This window comes from Rhodotorula paludigena (genome assembly GCF_050403205.1).
Source record: "Rhodotorula paludigena JCM10292 DNA, Rt_paludigena_JCM10292v1_ctg5, whole genome shotgun sequence".
Taxonomy (NCBI): Eukaryota; Fungi; Basidiomycota; class Microbotryomycetes; order Sporidiobolales; family Sporidiobolaceae; genus Rhodotorula; species Rhodotorula paludigena.
The window spans coordinates 281,270-309,209 of record NW_027481453.1 but is presented as its reverse complement, the minus strand read 5'-3'; the positions used below and the strand labels follow the sequence as shown (position 1 = coordinate 309,209).

The window sequence follows — 27,940 nt, the reverse complement described above, 5'->3', positions numbered from 1 at the left end:
GTCCCCGTGCGATGATTGTTTGCCGCACCAGCCTGGCAGGCGGCGTCGGAGTGTGCGAGTCCAATGTCTGAGCGTAGTCGCGCGCGTCGGTTCCGCTCGAAACGCTCTGCTCGCTCGTTGGCGCACTGTCTCCTGCTGCTGTAAGGGACGTCCCCGAAAGGGCTCTCTCCTGGACGCCATGCCTCGCGCTCGATTGCTCGCGTGCACGCGCGAGGGCCGTGCGTCGCGCGCGTCGCTGTCGGATGTTCCGGCTCGCTCCCTCTGCTTCCTTCTCTTCTCGCCTGTTAGCGCGGTCTACGATGCTGCGCTCTGCTCTGCTCGCGGTCACAGGTGCGTTTGTGCTGGGCTAGTCACTCGGCCGCCTCGCTGACTGGATCCTTTTGTCACCTTCGCACGCTCCAGTTTCAGCTCTGGCGGTCTGTGCACAGCTCGCGGACGGCGAGGGCCTCTTTGGAGACTTTCCCGATGAGTGCGCGGGCGTGTGTAACCAGCTTGAGACGAGCGCGCTAGTAGGTCGTTGCCCTCACTCGAGCGGGCGCTGGCGTGTTGATGTCGCTTTTCCCCTCCTTCTGCAGGCATGCTCGGCGGCCGTCTCGGATGCAGACGCTACAGCGTGCCTCTGCACTGATACAGTCGGTACACAGCTGGAGAATTGCGCCAGCTGCATCGGCCCCACTCTTACAGAAGACGGCACGACGACCGACTCGGGTGCTACGGTACTGCAACTGGCCATCTCCTGGACTCGCAGCTGCGGCCGCCCGCTCTCCGTCGAAGGGGTCTCGCCCGCCATTTCGTCGGTCCTCGCCGACGGCGGGTCGGATTACTCGAGCGAGCGCGCCGCCATGGCTACGGCGACTGACCATCTGTTGGCAACGACTCTCACGTCCGACACGTCGGCCAGCGCGACGCCTCGCGGATCGACATCGACTGATTCTCTCTCCGGTGACGCGAATGCCACCTCGGGCGCCTTGGCAGCGGAGGAGACGGGTACCGACAACTCGGCGCAGGGCGGATTGTCGCTTCGCCGGGCGCAGTGGACCGTCGCCGCGGCCGTCATCGGTGCGGCAGTATTGGCAGTGTAGTCGGTAGGCTGCAGCCTGCAGTGCATCCGGGACACGAGAAGGGTTCTTTTGCAGGCGTCCGACGCTCCCTTGGTCGCTTCGGGCAGATTTGGGAGCACTGCAGCATTCCAAAGCTTTCGACTTGTTCCGCGCAGCTGCACGATCTGGTCGTATCGCGAAAGACACTCGGCCGGCTCAGGACGACTGTGATCAGCGTCCTCGGGCCGCTGTCCAAGGCTTGCCTCCCTTCCGCATTCTCACTCTCTTGCTACCTCCGCGCCCTTTCGTCCTGAGACACTTTCATGCACTGCTTGAGCGTCTTCATCGGGCTTGGCCGTGCGTCCGAGCCTCCCTGGCCGAATTCGGCCCCGCTGACTCGTCATCGTCGAGACAGTCTCGCTCGCTGGGGCGGCTGCGCAACTGTTCGACGGCAACGGACTTGACATTCCCGGCTTCCCCGAGACCTGCAACGAGGCCTGCCAGCCTTTGCAGGAGACGATCAAGGTGCGCCTGAATGACCGCTGCGAAGTCTAGTTTGAGAAGCGCTTAAAACGACGATCAAACCGCTCGGCCGTCCAGTCTTGCCCTGCTATCGGGAACAGTTTTACGATGGCACTCGCCTACGCGTGCATCTGCACCGAGGCGGTTGCCATTTCGGCGGAGACCTGCGGCACCTGCGTCCTCGCTTCCGCGCCAGCCGCCTCACGTTCGTCCGACCTCGTTCTCGAGCTTGCGCTCGGCTTTGTCCGGGCTTGCGGGATCCCTCTTAACATCAAAGGGACAAGCGGGAGCGTCTCGTCGGTCCTGGCGGGAGGAGGCGCGCTCTGGTCGGCGGAACGCTCGAGCCTGTCGACCCGCTTTGCCGCGGCGACCGCTTCCGCCGAGATCACAATCGCCGACACGAGTTCGCCAAGTACGAGCGGAGGGTCGGCGAGCAATGCGACGGACGCAATCAGTGCGCCGATGTCGACGGAAACGCCGAATACCGGCAGCAGCAAGCTTCTTTCGCTGTCGTGGGCAGTCGGCATGGCCGCCTTTACTTTCGTCGTTGCGTAGCCAGCATTGGAGCCACGGAGTGATGTGTCGAGGGCGAGGCGACGATTATACCGTACCGGACCACCTTCTCGAAACGCGTTCGACTTCTGTAACCTCTGTGCGGCGAGCCATGCTTCCTCGATGTGACGTGATTCAGCTTCATACTGCTCCTTACCTGCCAGACAAGCTCAGTAAGTGACTGGAAACGATCGACTTCGCGTCTCGGTTCTGCTAGCCGCGACTCGTCTTCCACTGGTCTTCTGCACGCTCGTATCCGCTCAAACAGGGCGCACGCGCAAAGAACGCCCTGTCGCGCTTGCGCGTCTCACCCTGACACTCGACCAGTCACGCCGCGCTGAGTTTGGGCTTGCCTTGGACGCGATGTGCGCTCAGCCCCTCGGTGGGATTTGGCGTCGCACGGCGCTCGCGAGCTGACGCGAACGTTCTCGCAGGTCTACGCCAGACCGTATCGCCTCGACGGGCAAGCTCTCGGACCGTCTCGCAAAGCTGGGCCTGAACTCTCCCCCCACTTCCTCCCCGCCGTCGTCCTCACCGGGCCCGAAGACAACGCCCGCAGTCCGCACAGGGGCAGTGCACAAGATCTCGGACAAAATCTCGCGCTTCCAGGCCAACGCGGAGGAGAAGCCCCTACTCCCGGAGGGCGGCAGCTTCGGCCTGGCGAAGCCTCGCCTGAGCGGGACCAGCCACGAGCGCGCAACGCCCGACAAGAGCCGCGTTGTCAGCCTCGGAGGAGGGCGCGCTCCCGTCCCGCTCGACGTCGTCAAGCCTCGCAGCGCGAGCGCGAGCAACAGCCCCAGGACGAGCGAGAACGGGTCGGCGCCGAGCAGCAGGTCTGCGAGCCGGCAGGGGTCGTCGCGCGATGCGAGCGAGGCAGAGTCGGCGGAGCCGGTTTCGCCGTTTGCGACGCAGGAGGAGTCGACGCCTGTTCCTTCACCGACCCAGGAGAAGATGGCCGACTCGCTCAACCCGCTGCCGAGCGGCATGCGCACGCCTGGCGCCATGTCGGTCTCGTCAATGCTTGTCGAGACGGGCAGCGTCACCAGTGAGGGCGGCGCCAACCCGGCCGAAATTGACGTCGCTGCTGCTCTTGCCGCTCGCAGCGACTCGCCCCTCTCGTCCCCGCAGCTTGCCGGCATCGCCGTCGCCGCTTCTACTTCTGGCTCCGTCTCTTCCTTTGATGGCATCACGCCGTCCCTCCCGACCGCCGCCGCATCGAAGAATCCGCTCGACTCGCTCCGCGCTTCTTCCCCTCGTCCGGGTTCGATCCACTCCATCTCCTCTTTGCACGTCGAGGCGACCTCCGAGGACGTCGCCGACCTCGCCGACATGTCTGCCGCGAGCGTGACGAGCGACACCGTCCCGACCGACGAAGGCGCGGATGGAACACCCTCACATGACCACGAGGAAGAGGTAACGCGCGAGCAGGAGGAGGCGAGTGAGGCGGCACGCGCCGCGCAGGTCAGCGTCGAGCTGGCGCAGTACGAGCGGGATGAGCGGGACCCGCCGGCGCTTGGGCCGTATCAGGAGGAAGAGCCGGCGACGGGTCTCGGGGGAGGAGACGACGGTGAACCGAAGGAGCCGCCGCCAACCGAGGAAGAGGTCGAGCGCATGGAGTTGAGTCGGCCTGACACGCCAAAGGCGTCTGAAGCGGCGCCGCCTTCACCAGTACCGACTGTCAAGTGTTCGGATTGCCACGCCGAGGTCTCGCTTGTCGAGTACGTCTCGCTGTCTTCCTAAATGGACGAGCTCGAAAAAAGATTGAAGCTTTGAACTGACATCGTGACTCGCTACAGACTCGCCGATCACTCTTGCGACGCGACGAATGCGCCTCCTGCGCTTTCCTCTCCGCCAACCTCGCCGCAGCCACAGCCACAGCAGTCTGCCATCCATTCACCGCCGCCACCTGCCCCCGAGCGCCCGGCCGCTGATGTCCCGGAAGAGCCGCTCGACAGCGCCGACGAGCGCGACGAGCCGGACGTGCAGAGTCACAGCCGCTCGACCTCACGCCGCTCGAAGCACCAGTCGGGCGTCGAGAAACTCGATGCGTTCGTCCCGCAGACGGACGATCTCGTACCCGAGGACGTGCTCGACATGTACGCCGACGACGAAGAAGCGACCACGCTTGCGAGGAGCGGCTCGCGTACTGCCGATGTGCCCTCGGACGAACTGGAAGACGGGCCCTCCGAAAAGGTCGTCGAGGACAAGCCGCTCGTCAGCGCCACCTCGTCATCCGGTCAAGAAGATGCGACAGCGACGTCGGCGACGCAGGGCGGCCCATCGCCTGCAGCACAGGACGCGGCTTCGAGCGTAATGGAACGTTCCGCCTCGACGCCAGCGGGTCCCAACCCTCGTCTGCGCCAGAGCCGCAGTACGAAGCCGCGCGTGCAATCGGCCTACGGCGGCCCGATGCCTGGGCGGTACTACACATCCGAGGACGAGGATGAAGGCGAGGCTGGCAGCGCGACCATTGTCCGCTCGTCATCCTTCCAAAACTCGCCCTGAACATTGCGTACTAGTACTCCGGCGGCGTGCACCAGTGAGCGCGGGCGCTCCTTTCATGCCTACGCCCTCGTCGTCGGAGGTCTCACCGCGACTGCTTTCCCCCTTTCGATCTCGTTTCGTGTCTACTCCCGCACCGCATAGCCGTCCTTCGCTCGTTCACGCCGTCGTTCCGCATACCGTACATTCCCTCGTTCTGCAAACAGTCTCTCGAGTCAGCAGACGCGAGCGTGTGAGCCGGCCCCTTGAGCCCCGAACCGTCGCCCGCACACGCGCTCGACGGAGCTTGCTCTACGCTCAGCAGATCCGCCGAGACTCTGCGCAGATCTCTCGCACGCGCACAGAGCTGTCTCCAGCCTGCCAAGCTGGTCGCGCCCCCTGCTGAGGCCCGCGTCGTCCCCTTCGTCCCCCACTGCGAGCCGTTGCTCAGCCTCGACGACCCGGCCCCGCCGCGAGCGGACGCGCGACGATGAGCTTCTGGAAGCTCACCAAGGCGCTCGCCGTCGCGCCCACGGACGGGATCAACGGCATCCTCGAGCCGCTGACGGCGCTCGACGAGACGGCGCCTGAGACGGGCTCTGTCGCGCCCGACGACGTCGCCGCGCACCACAAGGCCCTCGACGAGCTCCTCCTCGAGCCCGACTTGCTCTCCGAGATCAAGAGCGGCGGGAACCAGCGCTTGACCGACTTTCTCGCAAGGAAAGAGGTCGTCCTCCGGCTCGGCGGGTGGGTCGTCTGGGGCCTTGGGCGCGGCTTCCTCGACGAGAAGGACGACACCGGCAGTATGAAGGAGGGGCCGAGGTCGGACGCGCTCGGGTCGGGCCTGCTACCAGACGAGCTCGAGTCGGGGAAGGTCCCCGACGAGGTGTTGCAGGCGGCCGAGCGGAGCCGAAGAGGGATGGGCGGCGTGCCACGGCGGCGAGACGTCGACGAAGCGCCCAAGTTCACGGAAGGAGATCCGGACGACGAGACGGAGGAGGAGAAGCGGTGGTCCAAGTGCGTTGAGCGGTTCCTCGCCTTCTATCCGTTACTATACCGGAGGATGTCTGTTTCTTGGGCCGGCTCGATTAACGTCCTGGATTCACAGCTTCCCACGACTGTGTACCGAAATCCTTGTGTCGAGCGCGCCCAGCTTGACCGACACCCTCTTCCGACACGAATCTGCCTCTTCCAAGCCGCACACATGCCCGGCTCCCGACACCTTCCTGCTGCCGTTCTGGTGCGCCTCCGACCTGAGGACGTTCTCGATAAATCGCTGCTGACCACGCTTCGCCGTGCAGGGAGAGCATACTGGGCAGCACCGAGCTGCAGCTCGCGTCTCGCGCGCAGCAGGTCGGGTACTGGGCGAGGGTAAACAGCGCACTGCTGGATGGCCCCATGGGGACCGAAGTAACTCGTCACCCCTCGTGTCCCAGAAGTCAAGCTCACCACGCAAGCACGCACAGGTTCTCGCCCAGATTTTGAAGATCCCGCACCTTCCGCCCCGCCTTCTCGCCCTCCTCCCTTTCTGCTCGCCCATCAACGATCTCCTCTTACTGCTCCTCCGCGTCTCACGCCCGCCATCTTCGCTCGTCCCTTCCGTCGTCACCCAGACAATCCGCATGCTCGACCCTTTCTCCGCCCTCGGCCGGCCCGGCCATGTCGCCGCCGAAGACCTCCTGCGAGGCATCATCGAGATCTGCCTCGCCGTCCCGCGAGCGCAGGGCATGCCCGGCGGCGGCGGACTCTTTGGCGGCGGCGGACCGCTTGGTGGGCCTGGCGGACCGGGCGCAGGCGCGGGGGCGAACGAGGAGCCCGTCTTCGAGTGGCGCGACACGACGCTCGCGCGCAAGATCGCGGACGAGAAGAGTGTGCGGACGCTGCTGGATTGGATGCTGGCGGACCTGGATGAGGAGGAAGAGGCGGAGCGAGTCAGGAAGGCAGCGGCTGCGGACGAGGGAGAAGCGGTTGCCGAGGAAGAGACGCGCACGCCCGTGCCTTCGTCGCCTAATGCCCAAGGTGATGCAGCAGGCGAGCCGACGACCGCTGCTGCGGCGCAGGACGAGGAGGAGGACGAGGAGACGCGTCGACGAGGCCTGCGCACGTCGTCACTCGTCTCGTCCCTCGCCGTTCTCATCGATCTGATCCGCAAGAACAACTCGGACTTTGTCGAGCAGCAGATGCTCACCTGGGCGCGGCGCAAACAGGTCGCCGAAGCCGAGCGCGAGATCCTCGAGGCGGAAGGGGCTGAGATCGTGCGGGACCTGCGAGACGAGGAGGCCGAGCGACCGGACGACAGAGGTCCTTCCGTTGTCGATCTCGGGACCATGCTATCGAGCGTAGCCCGCCGCGTAGGCGAATTCCAGCGACTGCTTCGCAAGCCGCGCAGCTCGGTGCGCTGGGTTCTTTTCGCCAGATCGTCAGTCAGCAGCTGACCCAAGTGTTCTCAACAGACCGCACCTGTGCGGACAGCTGGTGGCACGCTCTCGCCTCTCACCCTCGAGCGTTTCCGCATCTGCGAGTTCTACGCCGAGCTGCTCCACTGCTCCAACATGTCCCTTCTCAACCGCCCCGACCGATCTTCCGCTCTCTACGACGCCTCTGGCCACCTCGCCCGCGGCTGGCAAGGTGCCGACGAGCTCGCCGCCGCCCTTGCAGGACCCCCTTCTTCAGCAGCCGGGGACGAGCTGGACTCGACCCGCATGCCTCAGAGCCCCGATCTGAGCGCCGACACTTCGGCATTCTCGACGAGCCCGAGCGACAACTATGCGGCACCTTACTCGGGCATCTCGACCCCGTCTGGGCGCGAGTCGCTCGATGAGGAGTCAGGCGGCGTTCTGACTAAGGCGGAGGCTAAGCAGCTCAAGGACATCGTTGCCGCTGCGGGACGGCTCGACGAGGCAGAAGAGGCAGACGAGGGCGAAGCGCCGCTGCCCGCCAGCGACGAGGCGCCGTCAACACCGACAGCAGGACACAACTCAAATTGTCTCAGCCACGCTTCTAACGGCTCGTCCTGGCGCGAAGAGCGCGAACTGCCACCTACGCCCAGCGTCTACTCCGAAACGTCGCGCCAGTTGCCCGCCGTGCCCTTACCGCCAGGTCCGCTGCTTAAGAGCAAGTTCCTCGAGAATGGTGTTGTTCCCTCGATGATCGTGAGTGTGACGTCTAGTGCCCCCGCCCTTCACACACTCACCCGCTTACACGTGCAGGGTCTGTTCTTCGAGTACCCCTGGAACAATTTCCTGCACAACGTCGTCTTCGACGTTCTCCAGCAAATCTTCCACGGCCGCCTCGACCGAAGCCTTGATCGCCAGCTCGTCGAATCTGTCTTCACACAGGGTCAGCTGTGCCAGCGTGTCCTTGACGGGCATAAGGCGAACGACGAGGCAGCGTAAGCCATCTCGTCGCTTTCCGCTCGTCTCACTACTCACGCCGCTGCCACCCAGCGCTGCTCGGCCGAATATGCGCCTCGGCTTCATGGGGCATCTTAGCCTGATCGCCGAGGAAACCGTCAAGCTGTTCGAGCGGTTCCCGGAGCTGCAGCAGTCGGTTGCGGCCTTCGTCCCTCAGCCCGAATGGGACTCGTTCGTCACGACCACGCTGCGCGAGACGCGCGAGCGTGACCTGCAGCCGCTGGGCGGTGGCCGGGGCGGTCTGAACCTTTCGATGAACAAGGCGCCGTCATCGAGCTCTCTGAGCGACGAGGACGATGAGTTCCCGATGAACAGTGCGCGCGCGATGCGTGCGATGGAGCCTGCTGGCATAGCAGGAGGTGGGTCTGCTGTCGATGAAGGCAACGGACCCGGCAAGGGCGGCGCAGACGCGAGCGGCCAGGGTGGCTTGTCCGATCAGGTGCGCTTTCCATCGAGCCATGCTTCCCGCCGCCGCATGTCCTGATGTCTCCCCAACAGTTTTCGCGCTACCTGGCCGATGCGCTTACGAGCGATCGGACTGTCGGCAGTTCAGACGAGGACGATGAAGACGACAACTGGCTTGGCGGCAGTCGATTCGATCCGGGCGACGTCGACTTCGAGCTTGATAGCAACAGCCGTGCACCTCGGTCGTTCGGCTTTGATGATCGCTTTGACGCTGCCGGTCCAGCCGCCTTCCGTGCCAGTTCGGGCGACAGCGACGATGTGCGTTAGACGCTCTTCCACTCGCTCAGACCGTGCTTGCTCACACTTGTGTTCCCGCAGGACGGCGAGTGGGCGCCTTTCGAGGGCGCTGCGACGTCAAAGGCTGCCGACTCGTTCGGATCCGACGACTTCACCCCAACCATCGCCTCATCATCCGCCGCATCGAAGGGTGCCTTCCAGAGTCCCTTTGGCGACTCCTTCTCTGACCTCGCTTCGGCATCGCCCTCGGCCGCCGCTGGCAACGACGACGACTTCGGCGACTTTGAAGGCGGCGAGGGTGCCGATGCTTTCCCAAGCTCCGGCCCGTCGATCACGCTGCCGTCCATGGACGCTTTCGAGGATTTCGACTTTCACGAGGAGGGACGACCGACGGCTGCCGCAGCATCCGTAGGGTTTGGTGGCGCCGTCGGGTCAACCAGCTTCGGCGGAGCGACTGCCATTGCCGACGATGGCTCTGCTCGCTTCGGCCGGCTTTCGCTCGGCGAGGGTTCCGATCCAGACAGTCCCGCAGCCATTCAGCACGATACCGCGCCCCTTCCTGCGATCGATGTCGCGCTCGCCAACTCGACAGGCGGGCTCGGATCCGCCGCCGCCGACAGGGCCACCTCGCCGACCGAGCCGCTCGGGCCTGCGGTGCACCCCGGTGCACACATCACTGCCGATGGCATGGTCGAAGCCGAGGTCGAGGGCCGCAAGGTGCGCGCACCGGCGGACGACATCATCTTGGCGCACCGGCGGAACAGCTTCGACGGCTCGCGGAGGTCATCCACTGACGACGTCCGACCGAACGCTTCGACCGGTGCTGGCGACACGTGATACCCGCTGCATCCTCTCCCCCCCTGCATACCCTGTCCTGAAATCCTTCCGTTCGTCTTTCGTCTACTGTACTTGTCTCGACCAACCTCATCCATCTCGCACAGCATGCAATCCTTATCGCTCTCACACTGACGCCTGCGACGGTTTTCTATGAACGAGTTCAATCGCGGTCCAGCCGAGAAGCAGGCGGTCTACGCGCGCGCAGAAGGGAAGGAGAAGGAGGGGCATCTGAAGCGTCCGACGAAGTGCAACTGGAGCCTGAACTGCCGTCGCTGCTTGTGGCGCTCACACTCGCCTTGCGATGAGCGTGACGAGCGCCGTGGCGACGGCGCGACTGCCTGTGCGCGGCGAGACGAGGCGCGATGAGCATGTCGCCACAGCGCCCAGGCCGCGAATGCTCCCAGGAGAGGTACCGCAACGAGTATCACAACGACCCACCGAGAGTCTGTGTTGTAACCCGCGGCAGTCGAGCCGGAGGTGGATGGGCTGCTTGCAAAAGCGGCTTCGCTTGCTGAAGCACCGCCACCGGCCTTCGCGTCTGTTGCCCCTCCGTTGACGCTCATGAAGGTCCTGGAAACAGCTCGACTCAGTGCGGACCAGGAGAGCGACAAAGGGAGTCAAGACGCACGAAGGGACAGCGTCGACCGGAACGAGGTAGCTGAAGTAGTTGTAGTCGGCAATCTCGGTGTTCCTAACGATCGGCACGCCGTAGTTGCCAAGCAGCTCATCGCCTGCTGCGTCTCGCAGCGACTGCAAGGCGAGGGCAGCGGTGAGCACGATGGCCTTCTCAAGCGAGCGGGACGTGCTCTCACTATGCCGGTGTTGCCCACCACAAAAGGCGTCGAGACGAGGTTCACTCCCGGTCCGACAGCGTGACCGTCATCGAAAACGCCACCAGCTGGGTGAGAGAAGGTGAGCCGGAGTCTCAGTCGACACGGACGCTGGCGAGACTCACTGGCGATGAACAGCTTGTCCGCCTTGGACCCCTCGGGGATGAGCACGACAGCATAGATGGTGTCGCTGAGCGCCTTGCACGAGTCGGACCTGCCGATCGGATCGTCCGTAGGCAGGCCATCGATTGGCGTCTTGCGGTGGTACCAGAAGACGACCTCGCTCGTGATGGTGGGCTTGACGCCGGTCTTGTACCACTCGTTGTAGTACGCCGAGAGGAGCAGGAAAGCGGTGTGGTTGTGCCCCGAGACGTACGACGCGGTGTCGATAGTCCCGACAGGCGGGTCCGAGGTGTCGCGCACAGGCATGAAGTAAGTACTCTCGCCCCAGTCGGTGAGCGTGACGAACTCGATGTGGTCGGGCGCGCGGTCGCCAAGCTCGATCAGCTCTTGGTAGCGAGACTGTCAAGCTCGAGGGTGTCAGACTGTTGATGCGACGTAAACGGAGGCGGGCAAAGGCGAACCGGAAGCAAGAACTCGCCACCGCCGTAGCAGTATGAGCGGTCAGGTTCTTGGTGCACCTGGGTGTTTGATGTATCAGAACTAACGTCGAGAGAATCGAGAGGAGGGGACGACTCGCTTGGAAGGAATGCCCCATCGGTGCCCAGTACTCGATACCGCGCTCGCGTGCACGATCGTGCCACTGCAAGGAGACCGAATGAGCATTTTAAGCACTCAGAGCAGGGCCTGGAAGAGAGGCACGCACCCTTCCGTCCGCGTCGGCCGTGACATTCACACTCTCGCCCACGCCTCCCCAGGCGAACCAGTTGAACACGGCGTCCACTTCGAGGTCCTTAGCGTCCTCACTGGACACGGGCGAGGGCGCGAGCCAGCAAGGCGCGTAGTAGACCTCGAGGTTGAGCTGCGAGCGGACAGAGGCGAAGAGGGCGTTCCAGCGGTCGTTCGACTCGCGGAAGGTCGAGACGCTGCAAGACGCTCTGATCTCAGCCATCTAGCGGGGCGACAGGTGACTCAACGAGGCGCACCCGTCGAGAAAAGTCCCCTTCTCTGCGCCATTGAAGGTCGAGATGACGATCTTGCTGTCGAGCCGGTAGTACTGTTCGTGCGTCGCCCAGCGCGCGAGGCGATCGTGCAGCATGACGTTGGAGGCATTCGCCTTGTTCCAGTGAAGCTGCAAACGAGCGCCAAGTGCGTCAGCCTGCCGCTCGCTGCACCGCGATCGCTCTTGCAAGACGGAACTGGACAAGGCGAGCGAGGCGCACCATGTCGAACGAGAAGAAGACGGGGTACCGCGTCTCTTCCGCAGCCGCAAAGATCTTCTCGAGCTGCTCGGGCTCGCCCGGGTACCACGCGACGTTGAGCGCCCACGCGTCGATGCCGACCATCTGCGACAGGCGCATGTCGGCCGCGTAGTCTGCGACCGTGTAGCGCTGCGTCTCGCCGTTCATCGCGTGGCCAAAGATTGAGCGCGCGGTGCATGGAGAAGCGAGGCTGAGGAGGAGGAAGCTGGCTCCTAGGAGACCCAGCAGGGAGGGGAAGGCGAACATGGCGGTTGCTCGAGGCCGATTCGCCAGCGGGCGGCAGAGCGTGAGGAAGAAAAGCAAACAGCACAGGAGCCTCGGCGAGCCTCAGCCATCAGTCGCAAGCGAGGAGTCGTCAGCCGGTAGACGCGGACGCGAACAGGGGACCGTGCAGCCGACGGTGGCAAGTCCGCCGAGGAGCGGGCCGGGCATGCGGGGCAACGCGTCGAGTCCGGGAGCGGAGCAAGCGGAAACGGCATGCAACGCGGCAAATGCGAGGAGGAGCTGGTGGACGTGAGTGAGGAGGCAGGCGCGCGGGGACGGTTTGCGCTAGCACCTCGGCCCCTCCGAGCGTGACACGACGTCGATACCGTACCGAGTGGATGCGTGTTCTATGTCAATCCGTGCAGGAGTCCCAGGTGCGCAGTTGGTCACGAAAGAGCGAGAGGTCTACTGATTCCGTTCCCGGAAGTCGCGCATGAACGCAACGAGCGTCTTGACGTGTTCGAGGGTGACCGCGTTGTAGATCGAGGTACGGATGCCTGCGAACCCACTCTCTAGTCGTCAGCTCCGAACCGTCACGAGCGCGTGCTGCGCCAGTCTACGAACGTACCGCCGACACTGCGGTGCCCGTTGACGCCCTTGATCCCCTTCTCGCTCGCCTCCTTGACAAACTTTTTCTCGAGCTCCTCGCCACCCGTCGGCAGGCGGAACGTGACGTTCATGCGGCTGCGCGTCGCGGCGTCGGCCGTCCCGACGTAGAACCCGCTCGACGCGTCGATCTCGGCGTACACGAGCGACGACTTTTGGTCGGCAAAGTCGGACAGGGGCGCGAGGGGCCGTGCGGTCGGAGAGGGGAGAGGGAGGGGAGGGGAGACGAGGAGCGAGCGGAGGACGAGGGAGCAGACGTAGATGGCGAACGTCGGAGGGGTGCTGCAAGGATCGAGAGAGTCAAAGGTCAGCACAATGCTGTACTGATCGGTTGAAACGCAGAGACACACTTGTACATCGAGTTGCTGTCGGCCATGTTCTTGTACGAGAGCATGGCAGGCACGCGCGCGCCGCCGTACTGGACTGCGGCGTCAAGGTCGACTGTGGAGGGATGTGTGAGCCAGATGTATCGCCCAAAGACAAAGTGCCACGCGCACCGATGAGGTCCTCGCGGACAATGACGAGCGTGACGCCGGACGGGCCGAGGTTCTTCTGCGCGCCGGCATAGATGATGCCGTACTTGGAGACGTCTACGGGGCGCGAGAGGAAGTTGGACGACATGTCGGCGACGATGGGGATCTCGGGGTCGAACGCCTCGAACGGGAACGCGGCGGGGGACCCGGGCCCGCCAAACTCGATGCCGTCGACCGTCTCGTTGTCGCAGAAGTAGACGAACGCGGGCTTGCGGGCGTTCTCCTCGAGCTGCGGGACGTCCCACTGGTCGACGGGGGCGATGCCGGTGAACTTGCCCTTGGCGCCGTGCTTCTTGCCGTCAAAGACGTTGCGCGCCGAGATGCCCATGCGGGCGCCCTCCTCTGCGGCCTTCTTGGACCAGCTGCCGGTGACGGCGTACCAGCCCTCGACGTCGTCCTGCGGTGCGAGCTGGTGCTTGATGCGGTACCACGCGGCGAGGTTGAGGACGGTCGCGGCGAACTGGGTGAGGCCGCCGCCCTGCATCCACAGGACGCGGTAGTTGTCGGGGATTTCGAGGAGGGTGCGGAGGTCCTTGTTGGCGTCGAGGACGACCTGGTCAAAGGCGGCCGAGCGGTGCGAGATTTCTGCGATGCCCATGCCGGGGGTCTGTGGGTACGAGAGGAGGGACGCGGCGGCGGTGAGGAGGGCGGCATCGGGGAGCGGGGACGGGCCAGCGTTGAGGTTGATCTGCAGGCGCTACGGGTGAGTACACGGGCTCTCGAGTGCCGCAGGAGAGGGTGCGGCGGTGCGAGTCAAGGCGAGTGCAGCAAGAGCGAGCGGAGGGGAGGGAGCGAGTTCGAGCGAGCGCACAGTGGAAGCGCGCTGGGCGAGCTGCTGCGAGAAGTCTGCCATTGTGCGAGACTTTGTGCGGGTCGCTCTCCCTCTGCAAGCCAAGTGGTGAGAGCGAGTCGAGGGCAACCCCCGCACCTTCGCAGGATCGCAGCCAACTTGCGAGTCTCCCGCTCTCTCGCCCAAGTCGACGCTCTTCGTGCGCAGAGCAGAGCAGAGTGCACTCTCGCTGGTCTGCGAGTGCCTCGCCCGGCCCCTGTCGTTGCATCCCACTCGCACCGGCCCCCCTCCCCTCCCCCTCGTCGTCCCGAACATGGCCATCTCGGGCTTCTTCGTGCTCAACTTGAAGGGCGAGGTCCTTATCAGCCGCTTGTTCCGCCCCGACCTCAAGCGCTCCATCTCGGACATCTTCCGCATCCACGTCGTCGCCAGCTCGACCCCACCCACCTCGCCCCTCATCACCCTCTCCAACACGACCTTCTTCCACACCCGCCACGGCGGGCTCTGGCTCGTCGCAGTCTGCAAACACGTGAGTCGTGCCCCTTGCACGCCCGGGAGTGGTGACGGCGCATTCGGACACCGTGCCCGAGGTGGTGCCGATCCTCCTCCGAAACGTGCACGCTCTCGTCAAGCCGGAGTGCCGCTCTCCTTCGAGCATGAATGCTCCTCTCTGGACACCGCTGACGCGCTTGCACGCCCGCAGAACGCCAATGCCGCCCTCGTCTACGAGTTTCTCTACCGCTTCATCAACCTCGGCAGGTCCTACTTTGGCAAGCTCGACGAGGAGAGCGTCAAGAACAACTTTGTGTCCGTCTTGTGTGCTTCCTGAGCCTGCCGAGACAAACGAGCTCACCTTTGATACCTGCAGCCTGATCTACGAACTGCTTGATGGTGCGGCGTCTCGCTTCCGCGCCCGTTCCAGCCCAACTCGCTCACCTGCACGCATCCCACGCAGAGATCCTCGACTTTGGATATCCGCAAAACTCGGAGAGCGACACGCTCAAGATGTACATCACGACCGAAGGTGTCAAATCGGAGCAGGCAGTCGTGCGTTGCCCTCTCTCCTCTTGCGCCCCTCATTGTATCGCTAACCGCGAACCACCTGCAGCGAGAAGAAGCGTCCAAGATCACGATCCAGGCAACGGGCGCGATTTCGTGGCGAAGAAGCGACGTCAAGTACCGCAAGAACGAGGCGTTTGTCGACGTGATCGAGACGGTCAACCTCTCGATGAACGCCAAAGGTGAGCAGCGCCACCGAGCTGGTCGTTGGCTGCACGTTGCTGACTCCATTGCGATCCAATGCGCAGGCTCGGTGCTGCGAGCGGATGTTGACGGGCAGATCCTCATGCGCGCCTACTTGAGCGGGACGCCAGAATGCAAGTTTGGCTTGAATGACAAGCTCGTGATCGACAAGGCGTGCGTAATGTCCTTCTCCACTGCTGCAGCAGCTTGCGTGACTGAGACCGACTACTGCATTGCAGCGGGCAACCAAACAAGGCCAAGCTCCCCGCAGGCGGGGGGCTCGAGTCGGCGTCGGTCGAGCTCGACGACTGCCAGTTCCACCAGTGTGTCAAGCTCGGCAAGTTTGACAGCGACCGCACCATCTCGTTTGTCCCGCCCGACGGCGAGTTTGAGCTCATGCGGTGCGTCTCGCGTCCTCGCCCGGGTTTGCTTCTGCCCGCCCGCGCCTGCCGACTCACCCCTACGTCATCGACTCGCACCCAGGTACCGCTCGACCTCGAACATCAACCTCCCGTTCCGCGTGCAGCCGATCGTCGAAGAAGTGGGCAAGTCGCGCGTCGAGTACACGGTGCACGTCCGCGCCCTGTTCCAGCCCAAGCTCAGCGCGACCAACGTCGTCATCAAGATCCCGACGCCGCTCAACACGGCGAGCGTCGACTGCAAGGTCGGCGTCGGCAAGGCAAAGTACGTGCCCGCCGAGAACGTCATCGTGTGGAAGTGCGTCGTCTCGGTTCTTCGCATTCAGCTTCTGCTCCGTCCCATCACCGTACAGGGCTGATCGCGCGATTCGACGATCGCAGGATCCCGCGCTTCCAAGGCGGCGCCGACACGACCTTTACGGCCGAGGCGTCGCTGTCGCAGACGACTGTGCGCAAGGCGTGGTCGCGCCCGCCCATCTCGATCGACTTCCAGGTCCTCATGTTTACCGCGTCGGGCCTCCTCGTGCGCTTCCTCAAGGTGTTTGAAAAGAGCAACTACCAGAGCGTCAAGGTGCGTTGCTCGTCCCGTCTCGCAGCGTAAATGCCGGTGACTGACACGGCTTCTTGTTCTGTCCGCAGTGGGTGCGATGTAAGCTGCTCTGCGGGTCTTGCGCGCGGTAGACCCGAGACTGACCGTACGTGGCCCTGCAGACCTGACAAAAGCAAACGGGTCGTACCTCATCCGAGTGCGTCCTGCTCCTCCCTTCAGCAGTGGGTCGTCACTGACCAGGGTCATACACGCAGATCTGAGTCTGCCGCATCCCCTTGCCGTGTCCGTATACCCTCCAGTCGTTTTGTCCTTCATGCAGTCGTTCTCCTCGCGCTCTCCCGCAGTCCCCCATGTCGCAGTTGTAACAACACAGTTCCCTTCGCCTATGTACACGCGCCCTTATCTCTGCTGCAGAGGCTACGGCAGCACGCTCACGACCCTGCCCACGCGCCCGTCCTCGAGGCGCACCTTCACCCCGCGCGGATGGTCGCCCCTCGTCAGCCGCTCGGCGACCGTCCCCTGCACGGTGCGCCCCGTCCCCTGGTCCTGCTTGAGCGTGATGCTCACGCGCGTGCCTGGCTGGAGGAGGCGGTGCGGGGTCGGGCGCCAGTTGGGCGGGTGCTGCGGCGTCGAGGAGAGGGAGGTGCGCGAGGCGGGCGGGGAGGGCGAGCGTCGCGCGGAGGGTGGGACGGTGAAAGAGGTGTTGAGTAGGGAGGACGGCGTCCAGTCTGCGCCTTCCTGCGTCGAGGTAATCGAGAGAGGTCAGCTCGACCGACCCGACAGAGAGGAGAGGGGGAGCAACGCACCGTGAAGCACCAGTCGGCGGCAGCTTCGACCTCACCGCCGTGCTCCCTTAGAGCGAACAGAGCCTTCTGCCGGTCTATCCCGAGCGAGAGGAGCGACGAGAGCGCTTCGTCCTGCCTCGGCGGGGCGGACATGGGGATCGTGGGCAAGCGGTGCAGCGACGGTCCAGCGCGGCCGTGAGCTCTCGGGCGGGAAAGGGCTGCACTCTACACGACTCTGCAGGGCACACAAGGGACGGGAAAGTGACAAGATCAACCTCATCGTTGCATTCCCCGCTCCGTCAATCCCTGAGATGTCGCCGACACTTACGATCCGAGCACCTTCTGGCCCGGCAAAGCAGCCACCTCACCCACTCGCGCGGGTTCAATGACGCCCGACCAAGGCACAGGGGGTGCGCAGGAGATACGGAAGGCTACAATCGCTCTGAGCGCCGCCGTAGCTGACTCTCCCCGTGATGGAGAGGGCCAGAGACCTCGTGTGGCTGTCGAGCTGGGGAGGTGTGCGGAAACTCGACAGTCGAGCGGGCAGCGCTGGAGTAAACTGAAGAGAAAGAAGACAAGGCGCGCACGCGACGCGCTCCTCGCCTCGACGAGGGATGAGGAAAGTTTTCCGACGCGGTTGACGAGAAGTGGCATTGCAGCCTATTGTGCGCTCTGCACCTCTGCCACTGAGCGACACGGGCGCCATCCGCGGTGTGCGTTGTCTCCGCCTCTGCGCGCGACCCTTCGCACATCACGGCTCGGTCCGCTGTCCCAGCAAAATCCCGTCCTTGTCTGTCGCGGGCGCACATTGGCGCTTTTCAAGCTTGCGATGAGAGCGCGACGCAACAGAACCAGCGCAAACGAAGCGTCGGAAGGCAACGAGTCCGTCGGATGGTATTACGGCACACGGGGCAAGAAAAAGGGCAGCGCAAGAAGGAGGCGGCGCGGGCAAGCCGCAGACTCCAGAAGAGTCGACGGGAAACCGTGCGTCGGAAGAAAGGCAGACACAGAGAGAAGAAAGCCAAGGGCGAGAAACGATAAATCCGTAGGAGAGCGCAAGAACGAGTTCGGAGTACCTGGCGGCTCCTCTTTGACGGTTGCTGATCCTTGCCATCGATCGTGACGACGAAGAAGGCGAACTAGGCCGGCGGAAGCGAGTACGGATTGAGCGAGTTGAGCGTCGGCACGGCGGTGCTGCTCTCGGGCAACGTGGCGAACGGGCCGGCCAGCGGCGGGTCGAGCGGCGCAGCCGTGTCGGCGCCAGCGAGCTCGTAGCGGTCCTTGATCTGTGCAGAGGGGCACCCGGGAGTCAGCTCGGTGGCTCGGGCCCGACTGTGAGACATAGTATCGGCGCACCGTCTTGAGCAGCGTGACAAACCACGGGACTGCCTGCTGGAGCTGCTCGTCTGCCTCGGGATGGTTGTACAAGCGGAGGCGTGGCGGGTACGTGACGTCACGCATGGCACGGGCCATGAGTACCTGGATCTGCGGCGAGACATCGTCGAGGGGCTGCGAGGATCGCCAGCATCAGCCTGACGAGCTCGACAGTCTACGCGGCGGGATGGGCACGCACCTCGCCAAACAGGTCCCAGATGCCCTTGTGCCGCTCGCCGAGCTGCGGCTCGTCGTCGGCGAGGCGGGTCTCGTCGTTGACGGGGATCCCCTGCTGCAGCGAGGAGTCAACGCAGCGGCGACGGGGCATCTTGCACACCGCCTCGAGCCGCTTGCGCTCGGCGCGGCGCTGCTCCTTGTCCTGGCAAAAGCGCCATGTCAGTCAAATTGCGTGCCAGAAGCCGGAAAGGCACGCACCTCGTCAGGCTCGTCGTCGTCCTCGCGCCTCGAGCGCTTGCGCTGCCGTGCCGGCGACTGGCTGCGGCCGTGCTCGCGCTCGCGCTCGCGCGGCTCGGTGGGCGGCGGGCCGGGCATCGACCCCTCGCGCTCGACCGACTCGCGCTTGATCGACGCGCCATTGACGAGCCCGTCCTGCTCCTCACTCTTGATGCCGGCGGCGCCCTCGGCCGCGGCAGCCGTCGGTTCCTCGCCGCGCACCGCGCGCAAGAGCTGGCTCAGCTCGTCGGGCTCGCTATGCATCTGCCCCGCCGCGCCCGGGTCGCGCTCGAAGCGCTCGCGCTCGCGGTCCTCGATCTCGCGCCTCCCGCGCTCGCGCTCCGAGTCCTCGCGCTCGCGCTCGCGCCGCTCGTCCCGCTCGCGCTCGTCGCGCCGCTGCTGCTCGGCGCGCTCGGCGCGCACCGTCACGACGCGGCGGTCCTCGAGCGCGAGCTCGCGCTCGAGCTCTTGCAGGTCGCCCGCCTCGCGCCAGTCGAGCACCGTGTCGATGGTCCCGCGCACGCGCGCGACGAGCGCGTCAGTCCCGCCGACGGCCGTGACCCACACGCGGCGCCGGCCGCCGAGGAGGTTTGGGTGCTCGAGCGAGACGGCGTGCAGGTCGTTGGCGAGGTCGAGGAGTGAGTTGACGAAGCGCAGTTCGAGGTTGAGGTACTGAGACCGCAGCGGGGCGAACGTCTTGGGGCTCACCGAGCGGGCGAGGTACAGGAGCGGGATCGAAAGGTCGTTGGGATCGGGCGGCGGGCCGTGGCTCTGCGAAGGTGGGGCGGGGGCCGGCTCGTGCGATGTGCGCGGTGCAGCTGCGGCCGGGTAGCCATTCGCACTGCCGTAGCTGCTCGAGTGCGCCGGCGCAGGTGGAGGCGCGGGCGGGCGGGCGTAGTAGTCGCCCCCAGGAGGCGGCGGGCGAGCGTAGTAGTCGCTGTGCGGCGGTGCGCCGTACGGGTCGCGCGGCGGCGGGTAAGCCGGGTAGGCGGGACGGCCGTAAGGGTCTGGCGGAGGGGGATAGGCAGCTGCGCTGCGGGGCGGAGGATAACCGCCATAGCCGGGCGGAGGAGGCCTGCCGTAGTAGGGGTCGCGCGGCGGGGGCGGGTAACCGGGGTACGCTTCGCGGTACCCAGGGTGCTGCTGAGGCGGGTACGCACGGTAGGCGGGGTCGTCCGGAGGCGGCGGACGGGCGTAGTAGCTCGACGAGGACGGGTTGCGGTCGTAGGGGTTGGCGTCGTACGGAGGGCGGTCGTGGGCGGGCGGGACGGACTGTCCCGGTGCCCAATGCTGGTCTGCGTCTTGCGGGATGGGCACGAGCGGCGGAGAGCCCTGCGACGGGTCGTGGAGAGCGTCGTGGGCAGAGTCGCGAGCGGGAGCGGGCGGGGAGCGGTCTGGCCCCTGCGGGTAGTGCGAGTCCATCGAGGCAAGAGTCTGAGCGCTGCCTGACCGGGTCTGCGGACTGCCTCGTCCCCTCGAGCGCGTGCAAGCAGAAGCAACGATGTGGGCGGAAGGAGAGGAATCCGGGTCGCCCTCTCCCTGCTCTCGCCCTCCCGCGCAGAGGGGCTGCAACTGGCTGAGACAGCTCAGTCAAGCTACACACACGCATGGCACGGCAAGCAGGAACCCTCAGTGGCGTGTGGAAGACCGACTCGGTCCGGGTGCGTCTCCCCCTCGTCCTCGCTCTCTGCCCTGCAGCTTATGAGAGCCCGCGCAGGATGTCGCCGAGTCTGTGGGCATCGCAAACCTGCCCGAGGACGTCGCAGCGGCTCTCGCAGGCGACGTCGAGTACCGGCTGTGGGAGATCATCGAGGTGCGCTCTTCTCCTCTCGCTCGCGCTCTGGTCGGGCTGACGACGGCTCGAGCGTGGCGTGCAGGAATCGATCAAGTTCATGCGGCACTCGCGCCGGACCCGCCTCAAGGTGGACGACGTCGACCAGGCCCTCAAGGTCCGCAACCTCGAGCCGCTGTGGGGCTTTGCGTCGAGCCACCAGCCGCCGTTCAAGCGCACCGTGACCGCCACCGGCACCGTCTACCACGTCGAGGACGACGAGGTCGACCTCAGCAAGGTCATCAAGACCGAGGTCCCCAGCGTCCCGCGCGACATCTCCTTCACCGGTCCGTCTCGCTGCGTGTCGCAATGCACTGCCCCGTACTGACTGGTACCGAGCTTATAGCACACTGGCTTGCGATCGAGGGCGTCCAGCCCCTCATCAAGGAGAACCCGACACCGCAAGGTGCGCGCGACTTTCACTGCCTGTCCCTCATTCCTCGCTGATTCGACGGCGTCGCACCCGCAGAGCTCGCCAAGTACGCACCAAAGCCTTCAACCACCTCCCTCATCCCTACCGCATCCTCCTCCGCCCAGCACTCCCAATCCGCCGTCACTCCGCTCGTCAAGCATGTCCTCTCGCGCGAGCTCCAGCTCTACTTCACCCGCCTCGTCGACGCACTTGGCTCAGGCGCATCGGGCGCAGGCGAGTCGAGCTCAGAGGTGCGCGAGGCGGCGCTGGGAAGTGTGCGGAACGACCCGGGATTGCACCAGCTCGTGCCCTACCTCATCGCATGGGGTGGGGAGCAGGTGCGTCGACTTGCGTTACTACCATGCCAGACTCCGTGCTGATTGCACGACGACCGCAGATCGCGAACCACCTGCATGACCTCCCAGCGCTGCAGCGCGCGCTCGACCTCTTCCACGCCATGCTCGAGAACCCGACCCTCTTCGTCGAGCCGTACCTGCACCAGCTCACGCCCCCGATCCTCACCTGCCTCCTCACCTCTGCGCTCCCCGCCGTCCCGTCAGACGTGTACCCCTCTCCGCCGACGATCCGCACGCTCGCCGCGTCGCTCCTCCACCTCGTCCTCGAGCGGCACGCCTACGCCTACCCATCGCTCCTCCCGCGCGTCACCAAGACGCTCCTCCGCGGCCTCGCGGGCGACGCGCGCGGGCTCGGCGCGCGCTGGGGCGCCGCGCGCGGACTGAGCGGGATCGTCGTCGGTGTTGGCGCAGAGCCCGCGACGGCGGCGAGCGCGGACGCGGCGGGCGGGAACAAGGCCGTGCGAGAGTGGATTGGCGGAGGGCTGAAGGCGCTTGGGGAGCTGGTCGAGCGCGAGGACGAGACGTATGATGGCGAGAGGGCAGAGGTCGTGCGCGAGGTCTTCGTGAGTCGGTCTCTCTCGGGACTTGCGAGTCCCACCAGCCGCTTGCTTGGCGCTCTACATTGGGCTCTCGTCTAGGTCGAGATTCGACTGACTCTCTTGATCACCCCACAGAACGTCCTCAAAGCCTCGCTCCTCCCCGTGCCCTCGTCGCCTTCTTCCTCCTCTGCCCCATCCCTCCAGGCCCTGACCGAGCGCTACGGCACCCTCTTCGGCTCGATCATCTCGGAGCAGTGGGACCGCGGCGGGCGCGACGTGCACGAGGCGGTTGCGGGCATCCAGGCGGTCGCGCAGCAGGAGGAGGAGGAAGCAGAGGCGGACGGCGAGGGCGAGGGAGAAGGTGAAGGCGACGACGCCGAGGGTGAGGAGGATGAAGAGGATGAGGAAGCGAGGAGCGCGATGGAGGAGTAATGTAAGGGCTAAGGGGTCGCTGTCGCAATACGCTTCTCCCGTGTCGCAGACTCTTCTGCGTTCCATCGATCGCCGCCGGCACCTTTCCCTCCGCCATAGCTGCACTGTCACGAGCACAGCGGTGCAGACGACGCCTAAAGCTCACACGCTCAGGCAGGCATCCCGGAAGAGCGCACCTTCTTCGGCAGCAGGCCAGGCCTTCTTCGGCAGCAGGCCAGGCGGACGCGACCAGCCACGGACAATCGCGGAAGCCGTCTCTTCGACAGCGCTAGCGTCATTCCGATGGGGCAATGCAGCAGAGCGCGCCAGCACAGTCAAGCTCTGGCCTGCCCTTCACGATAGCCATGCAGTCACGATGAAGCAAGCCAGAGTCTCGTGTCAACAAGGCGTTGCAAGCGCGTCGCCGAGCCCCACACGGCATCGTTTTGTACGTTCAAACCTCAGCAGCGATGGAGGTACGGGCCCGACGAGGGATGTCGGCGAGATCGGGGTCATGTTGAAGGACAAACACCAGAGACGCGTCTGGACAGGGTTGACGCGGACGACGGGACGGATGGGTGCAGTCGGCGGAGAGTCTAGAGCGTGTATCCAGTCACCCGCGAGCGTCAGAGCGGAAGCAAGGGGTCCGTGCGGGCGGGGCGCGGCGAGAGGGGGACGCCCCGCCAACAAGAGAAGGTCGACGAGGTTGTTGTCCCGTCGACAGCCACTCCGCCTCGCTCTAGAGAGCCAGACGAGAGCTTCAGCGCCACATATACTCGCTTGAATCCCGCCCCAGCCATCACCACCCCACCGCGCGGTCGCAAGCGAACCGCTCCCTCCCCTTCTCCTCGTCTGCCAACCGACCCCGACTCGCCCGTCCCGCCGCATCGCGAGCCGTGCAGTCAACCGCAGAGCACCCAGAATGAAGACTGCAGTCGTCCTGGCCGCCGCCGCGGCCCTCTCGCTCTCCGCCATTCCCGCCGCTCACGCCTCGTCCTCTTCGCACGGCCATGACGCCGCCGCCCACGCTCGCCGCTTCAGCCGCGTCCTGCGCGCACCGGCGCCCGACGCACAGCCCGTCATCGACCTCGAAGCGCTGCCCGCGGCGAACGAGACGAGTCTTGCCGTTAACGGCACGGAGGGACACCGCCTCATGAAGCGCGGGTACAGCGGGCGCGCGACCTTCTTTGCGCCTGGGCTAGGCGCGTGCGGGACGTACAGCAGTGCTTCAGACTACGTGAGTCGAGAGCGCAGGGGCAGGACGGCCGGATCTGCTGGAGCCGGTTCCAAGGTCCTCGTCGGCTGCGTCGCTTGTGTACTCATTTCTCCTTCATCGTCCTGCAGATTGTCGCGCTGAACGAGGCGCAATACGGCGACCTCGGCGCAGTCTCGTCCTGGTGCTTCCAGACGATCACCATCTCGTATGGTACGCCTCGCTTCTGCGCCTCTTGTCGCTTTCTCCGGCGTTCGCCCAACTGATCAGTCGACGCGCACTTCAGGTGGCAAGACGGCGCAGGCACAGGTCACCGACGCGTGCCCCACTTGCCCATACGGTGCGTTCTCTCCGCTGAATCACCAGCTCGCGTACCCGAGCGACATTCGGAGGACCGCACCTGACGTTGGTGCATTCAGGCGGCCTCGACATGAGTCCTGCACTCTTCAAGCACTTTGCCGACGAGTCGGTCGGCGTCTTCTACATGAACTGGTCGTCGGGCAGCGATGCGGCCGCGCAGAAGGCCAAGGAGGAGAAGGAGGCTGCCGACGCTGCCGCGAGCTCGTCAGCTGCCGCTGCTGCCGCGTCGAGCTCTTCTGCCGCAGCAGCGTGGGCGAGCTCGTCCTCGTCGCGCCACGCCGCGTGGGCGTCGTCGTCTTCGAGCGCGCAGGCGGCGTGGCTCTCCTCCTCCAGCGCGAGCGCCGCGGCCGCATCGTCATCAAGCGCGGCGGCTGCCGCTGCATCAGTATCGAGCGCTTCCGTTGCTTCGGCGGCATCGGTCGCGTCGGAGGCGGCAGCTGCTTCGGCCGCGTCGGCGAGTGCGGCGGCTGCGGGCTCCTCCCTCTCGAGGTGAGTCTTCCACGACACTTTGGCCTCAACCTGGCGCAAAGCCTCTTCTGCCTTTATGCCGGCTCACACCTACTGCTCCGCAGCCTTCCGACCGAGACTTCGACCCTCTCCTCCGCTACAATCACCGAGTCGGCGTCGTCCGAAGTAGCGTCTGCGACCGGTGTCGCCAAGGTCGCTGCGCAGCCCATTCCCGCTGGCGCGATTGGCGGCAACCTCGACGGCATCGCCCAGCTCGTCATCGCCATGGGCAATGTCGTCGCCGCGCAGGCCGTCGTTGCCAAGAGCTAATTCCGCCTCGTCGCACCGCACTGCACTGCACCTTCGCAATCCGCTTTCGCCGCCACTCGAGCACACCTCTCCCTCGTTCTTCTCACCTTGCACACATAACGTCGTTCTTTCTCCTCGATTCGATACCCGGTTTGATACCCCTCTCCTAGCCTCTTTCGACTCACGTCTTGCTTTTCCTGGCACTCCTCTCGTTCGACCCCCTCGTTATACACCTCGCTCGAGGTTCCCTTGCGCGCCCTCCCTTGCGGAGGTTGCAGCGCGGAGGCTCGGCGTGCGTGCCTACCTACAACTTTGGCCTTTCTCTGGAGACGGCCCCTTTCTTCCTTCATCGTTGTTGGCGCATGCGCCTCCTGCCTCGCCTGCAAACACAGTCCAACCTAACGCATTGCGCACTGTGTGGATAGATCTTGCGTATGCCGGTATGAGCGCCTGCGAGTTTGCGCGGAACGGTCTGTTGAGGTACAGTAGCGCAGCCGGAGCGCAATGTCCTGCTAGCGGTCGCTGCATAGCTAGCGAGCTGCAGCCTTGCACAGACATCTATAAGACACGGCAGGCGCATCGTTCTGCGCTGTCCGCGACTGCCGCCTTGTTGCGCGACTCTACATAGTTCTCCTTTGCCTCATCCCAAAAGCTCGCTACTGCGGTCAGGATTCCCGCAGGCCTGTAGAGCATGGAAGATGTTCCTGCTGCCCAGCTCGCCTCGAAGGCTCGTCCGTACAACGCCAACTGCCACCTCACGTCGCTTCTGAGTGACCTGTGCCTCGCGCCCGGAGCGCCCTCCGCGTACGAGCCCGCAGCGTACAAGAGCTCGCAGGGCGATGTCTACGCTGCCTCTGCTCAGCTTCTCGAGCGCACGCGTCCGCCGAGCAAGGAGGAGAGCAGTCTCCTCCGTCCTCTGCAGGCCGTGCAGCTCATGGAGGGCGACTACATCACCGACACCATGAACGCACTGACAGCGTTATGCGCGAATGCGGATCGCGTCGGGCCTACACAGGCCGATGCATCTCCCCTGCCTCCCCTTCAGCGGCCCGACCCCTCCTCTCCGCTCGCAATGCCGTCCCTCCTGTACCGCTACGCCAACGAGGAGGGGTTGCGCGTCGCACTCTGGTCAATGCTCGCGCTTCGTCTCTGCGCATTCCTTCTTGCCGTCCTCGGGCGACCCGTCCTCCTGCATGTTCCGCGCGACGCCTTTGCGGCCTCCTCCCTCGCACTCGCTTTCGAGAATCTCGAGCAGCCGCGCCTCCTGATAGAGATAAAGACCGAGGCTGCTCTGTCGAGGAAGGACATGCAGGCTCTGATTGAGAACGCGGCTCGAGGAATCCGGATGGTCATGCCTGAGTTCGGTACGTCGCTGCCTCGACCTCCCCCTGATCCCATGCTCATTTACGCTTGCAGACGACCGCGGCAGCATTACCAACACCGAGACTTGGGGCGCGTGCCGAGACGGGCGCAAGCTTGGATCGGAGGACGGCTGGGACAAATCGCTCAACTGGATCTTGTTGCAGGTTCGTCTCGAGCTCTCCTGTCCTGTCGCAGGAGTATCGGCTGACTCGAGCCTTTCAGATACACGCGCAGCTAGCCCTCGGCAAGGACCGGGCTTCCGAACTCAGCTCAGATCAGCGTCGGCGTTTGGTCCTGCTGCTGACGAACGGCTCGTCGTGGCTAGTGTACGCCGAAATCGACGGCACGGGTCTCTTTGCGCCCTATCTCCTCAGCAGCACAGAGCATTGCATCGTCGCGCTCATCGCGGCACTCTTCCTTGCGACTGTCCTCGAGCGTGATCGCGTCTCGACGGATCAGGTCGAGCAGGGCCCGCCAGCTAAGAAGCGCAAAACGGTCGATGCGGACGACAAGCTCTTCCTCCCTTTCAACCGCTTTCCTCACCCTGTAAGCCCTGCGTGACCTGTGCAATCGAGAATGATGACTGAGTAGCCCTTCGCGCGAAAAGCCCGCTTCTGCGAGCACGATATCCAGCACAACAGCCACAACAGCCTCTCACGTCGCAGCTTCGCCCCAAGAACCAGTGCCGGAACTCGCCAGCGCATCGAACGTCCTGCTGCGCATCAAACGCGGCTCAAAGACGCTGCACGGTGTCTGGTCCCGCGCTATTCCTTCGAGGCTTTCCTTCCGTCAGGGCGCTTTCACCACGGACCTCAAGTGAGTCAAGCTGCTCTATGTGGGTTGACCAACGCTGATCCATGGTACAGCTCCGTCGATCCTGCCCGGGGCTCGGTCCTCCCCCTCGACTTTCAGCTTATAGGACTTATGCGCCTTTCCACCAAGCTCACCTATCATTCCAGCGACAATGGCTTCGTCCTCAGTATGGTACCTACCTCCTACGACGATAGCGACGAGATCCTCGCCGATCTGCAGCGCGAAGTGCGCGTGTACGAGCATCTCATGGCTCGAGCGCCCTCGTTGGCGGGCCGGCTCTTCCCTGGTTACGAAGGTCTCTTCCTATCTGACGAGCACACGAGCGCGTACGGAATCGTTACGACGTTTCTTGGCCACGCTTTCGAATCGTTTCCCCCCGACTTTCTCCTCTCGCAAGTTGATTCCATTCAAGTCATCCTTTGCCGCAACTACGAATGACGGGATGCTTGAACCTACAGGTTGGACCGCCACAAGGCTCTGCAACAGCTTCATGACTGCGGCGTCGCACATGGCGACATCTACCGCTCAAATCTGCGTATCGTCGGCGACCTGGCATCACCTTCCCCTCAAACCATCGCCCTCACCTCGTCCTCCGTCAGCTCTCCGTCGCAAAACGGCTCGCCAACACCTCAAGAAGCAGCCAATTTGGCCTTCATCGACTTCGGTCGCAGCGTGCTGCAGGACGACATCTCGCCTTACGAGTGGAGGGAAGCTCGCGCACGCGACTGGGCAGCGCTTGAGAAAACGTTTGCTTTTGACGGCGTCGGTTTGTAGCATTGTGTACAGCCCCTTGTGATATCATCGCTCAAGGCTTTCTCGCGTCTGAGGTCGGCGTGCGTGTCAAATCTGCGGCCTTCCTTAGAAGATTGCCCTCTTCCCTTGCGCGCTTTCTGCAGGCACTTGTCTCTTTGCACTTGCATGTAGACCTCTTCGCTTGTTTGGCACGGAGCGAGCTAGTCTCGTGACATCCCGGATGCGTCGATGAGTGTGCAAGGTCCATCGCGAGCCACGCGGAACAAGTCTGCCGCAGACTGTGGTTTCAACTCCAGCTTTGCAGGAGCGCGAGAAGCTGTCGATGCAATACTGTGGACCAAGTACCGCGAGCACACGCG

General features: G+C 64.6%; 10 protein-coding genes across 10 annotated transcripts; 6 read left to right on the top strand and 4 right to left on the bottom strand.

The window, feature by feature from the left end:
• Positions 1–299: 299 nt before the first annotated feature.
• Positions 300–4,619, top strand: JCM10292_007497 (uncharacterized protein; the record flags this gene model as incomplete). The annotated part of the gene is made up of 8 exons (XM_076646586.1): positions 300–330; positions 403–509; positions 576–1,059; positions 1,456–1,565; positions 1,641–2,016; positions 2,383–2,479; positions 2,549–3,832; positions 3,911–4,619. 8 exons carry the CDS (start codon positions 300–302, stop codon positions 4,617–4,619), a joined length of 3,198 nt encoding a protein of 1,065 aa, XP_076507828.1.
• Positions 4,620–5,085: 466 nt separating this feature from the next.
• On the top strand, positions 5,086–9,547 carry JCM10292_007496 (uncharacterized protein; the record flags this gene model as incomplete). The annotated part of the gene is made up of 9 exons (XM_076646585.1): positions 5,086–5,612; positions 5,704–5,835; positions 5,897–6,005; positions 6,062–6,988; positions 7,049–7,747; positions 7,805–7,986; positions 8,042–8,447; positions 8,507–8,731; positions 8,792–9,547. 9 exons carry the CDS (start codon positions 5,086–5,088, stop codon positions 9,545–9,547), a joined length of 3,963 nt encoding a protein of 1,320 aa, XP_076507827.1.
• A 285-nt stretch (positions 9,548–9,832) lies between these two features.
• JCM10292_007495 (uncharacterized protein) lies at positions 9,833–12,005 on the bottom strand (the record flags this gene model as incomplete). The annotated part of the gene is made up of 9 exons (XM_076646584.1): positions 9,833–9,885; positions 10,068–10,117; positions 10,176–10,297; positions 10,378–10,445; positions 10,503–10,899; positions 11,042–11,140; positions 11,204–11,423; positions 11,484–11,629; positions 11,721–12,005. The coding sequence occupies 9 exons, from the start codon at positions 12,003–12,005 to the stop codon at positions 9,833–9,835; spliced, it is 1,440 nt and encodes a 479-aa protein (XP_076507826.1).
• Positions 12,006–12,428: 423 nt separating this feature from the next.
• SER1 (O-phospho-L-serine:2-oxoglutarate transaminase) lies at positions 12,429–14,015 on the bottom strand (the record flags this gene model as incomplete). The annotated part of the gene is made up of 5 exons (XM_076646583.1): positions 12,429–12,520; positions 12,592–12,911; positions 12,980–13,070; positions 13,127–13,850; positions 13,974–14,015. 5 exons carry the CDS (start codon positions 14,013–14,015, stop codon positions 12,429–12,431), a joined length of 1,269 nt encoding a protein of 422 aa, XP_076507825.1.
• Positions 14,016–14,265: 250 nt separating this feature from the next.
• JCM10292_007493 (AP-2 complex subunit mu) lies at positions 14,266–16,423 on the top strand (the record flags this gene model as incomplete). The annotated part of the gene is made up of 12 exons (XM_076646582.1): positions 14,266–14,481; positions 14,656–14,759; positions 14,821–14,843; positions 14,908–14,999; positions 15,061–15,193; positions 15,260–15,368; positions 15,434–15,595; positions 15,678–15,911; positions 15,995–16,184; positions 16,253–16,262; positions 16,325–16,359; positions 16,418–16,423. The coding sequence occupies 12 exons, from the start codon at positions 14,266–14,268 to the stop codon at positions 16,421–16,423; spliced, it is 1,314 nt and encodes a 437-aa protein (XP_076507824.1).
• Positions 16,424–16,580: 157 nt separating this feature from the next.
• On the bottom strand, positions 16,581–17,101 carry JCM10292_007492 (uncharacterized protein; the record flags this gene model as incomplete). The annotated part of the gene is made up of 2 exons (XM_076646581.1): positions 16,581–16,901; positions 16,970–17,101. The coding sequence occupies 2 exons, from the start codon at positions 17,099–17,101 to the stop codon at positions 16,581–16,583; spliced, it is 453 nt and encodes a 150-aa protein (XP_076507823.1).
• Positions 17,102–18,087: 986 nt separating this feature from the next.
• JCM10292_007491 (uncharacterized protein) lies at positions 18,088–20,197 on the bottom strand (the record flags this gene model as incomplete). Its single annotated transcript, XM_076646580.1, has 4 exons — positions 18,088–18,234; positions 18,305–18,457; positions 18,522–18,701; positions 18,758–20,197. The coding sequence occupies 4 exons, from the start codon at positions 20,195–20,197 to the stop codon at positions 18,088–18,090; spliced, it is 1,920 nt and encodes a 639-aa protein (XP_076507822.1).
• A 185-nt stretch (positions 20,198–20,382) lies between these two features.
• Positions 20,383–22,345, top strand: TAF6 (TATA-binding protein-associated factor TAF6; the record flags this gene model as incomplete). The annotated part of the gene is made up of 7 exons (XM_076646579.1): positions 20,383–20,436; positions 20,493–20,588; positions 20,653–20,893; positions 20,953–21,012; positions 21,076–21,356; positions 21,416–21,937; positions 22,049–22,345. 7 exons carry the CDS (start codon positions 20,383–20,385, stop codon positions 22,343–22,345), a joined length of 1,551 nt encoding a protein of 516 aa, XP_076507821.1.
• A 901-nt stretch (positions 22,346–23,246) lies between these two features.
• JCM10292_007489 (RlpA-like double-psi beta-barrel domain-containing protein) lies at positions 23,247–24,674 on the top strand (the record flags this gene model as incomplete). The annotated part of the gene is made up of 5 exons (XM_076646578.1): positions 23,247–23,561; positions 23,669–23,750; positions 23,824–23,877; positions 23,957–24,386; positions 24,470–24,674. The coding sequence occupies 5 exons, from the start codon at positions 23,247–23,249 to the stop codon at positions 24,672–24,674; spliced, it is 1,086 nt and encodes a 361-aa protein (XP_076507820.1).
• A 670-nt stretch (positions 24,675–25,344) lies between these two features.
• JCM10292_007488 (uncharacterized protein) lies at positions 25,345–27,602 on the top strand (the record flags this gene model as incomplete). The annotated part of the gene is made up of 6 exons (XM_076646577.1): positions 25,345–26,017; positions 26,070–26,179; positions 26,250–26,561; positions 26,809–26,831; positions 26,882–27,061; positions 27,287–27,602. The coding sequence occupies 6 exons, from the start codon at positions 25,345–25,347 to the stop codon at positions 27,600–27,602; spliced, it is 1,614 nt and encodes a 537-aa protein (XP_076507819.1).
• Between the last annotated feature and the right edge of the window lie 338 nt (positions 27,603–27,940).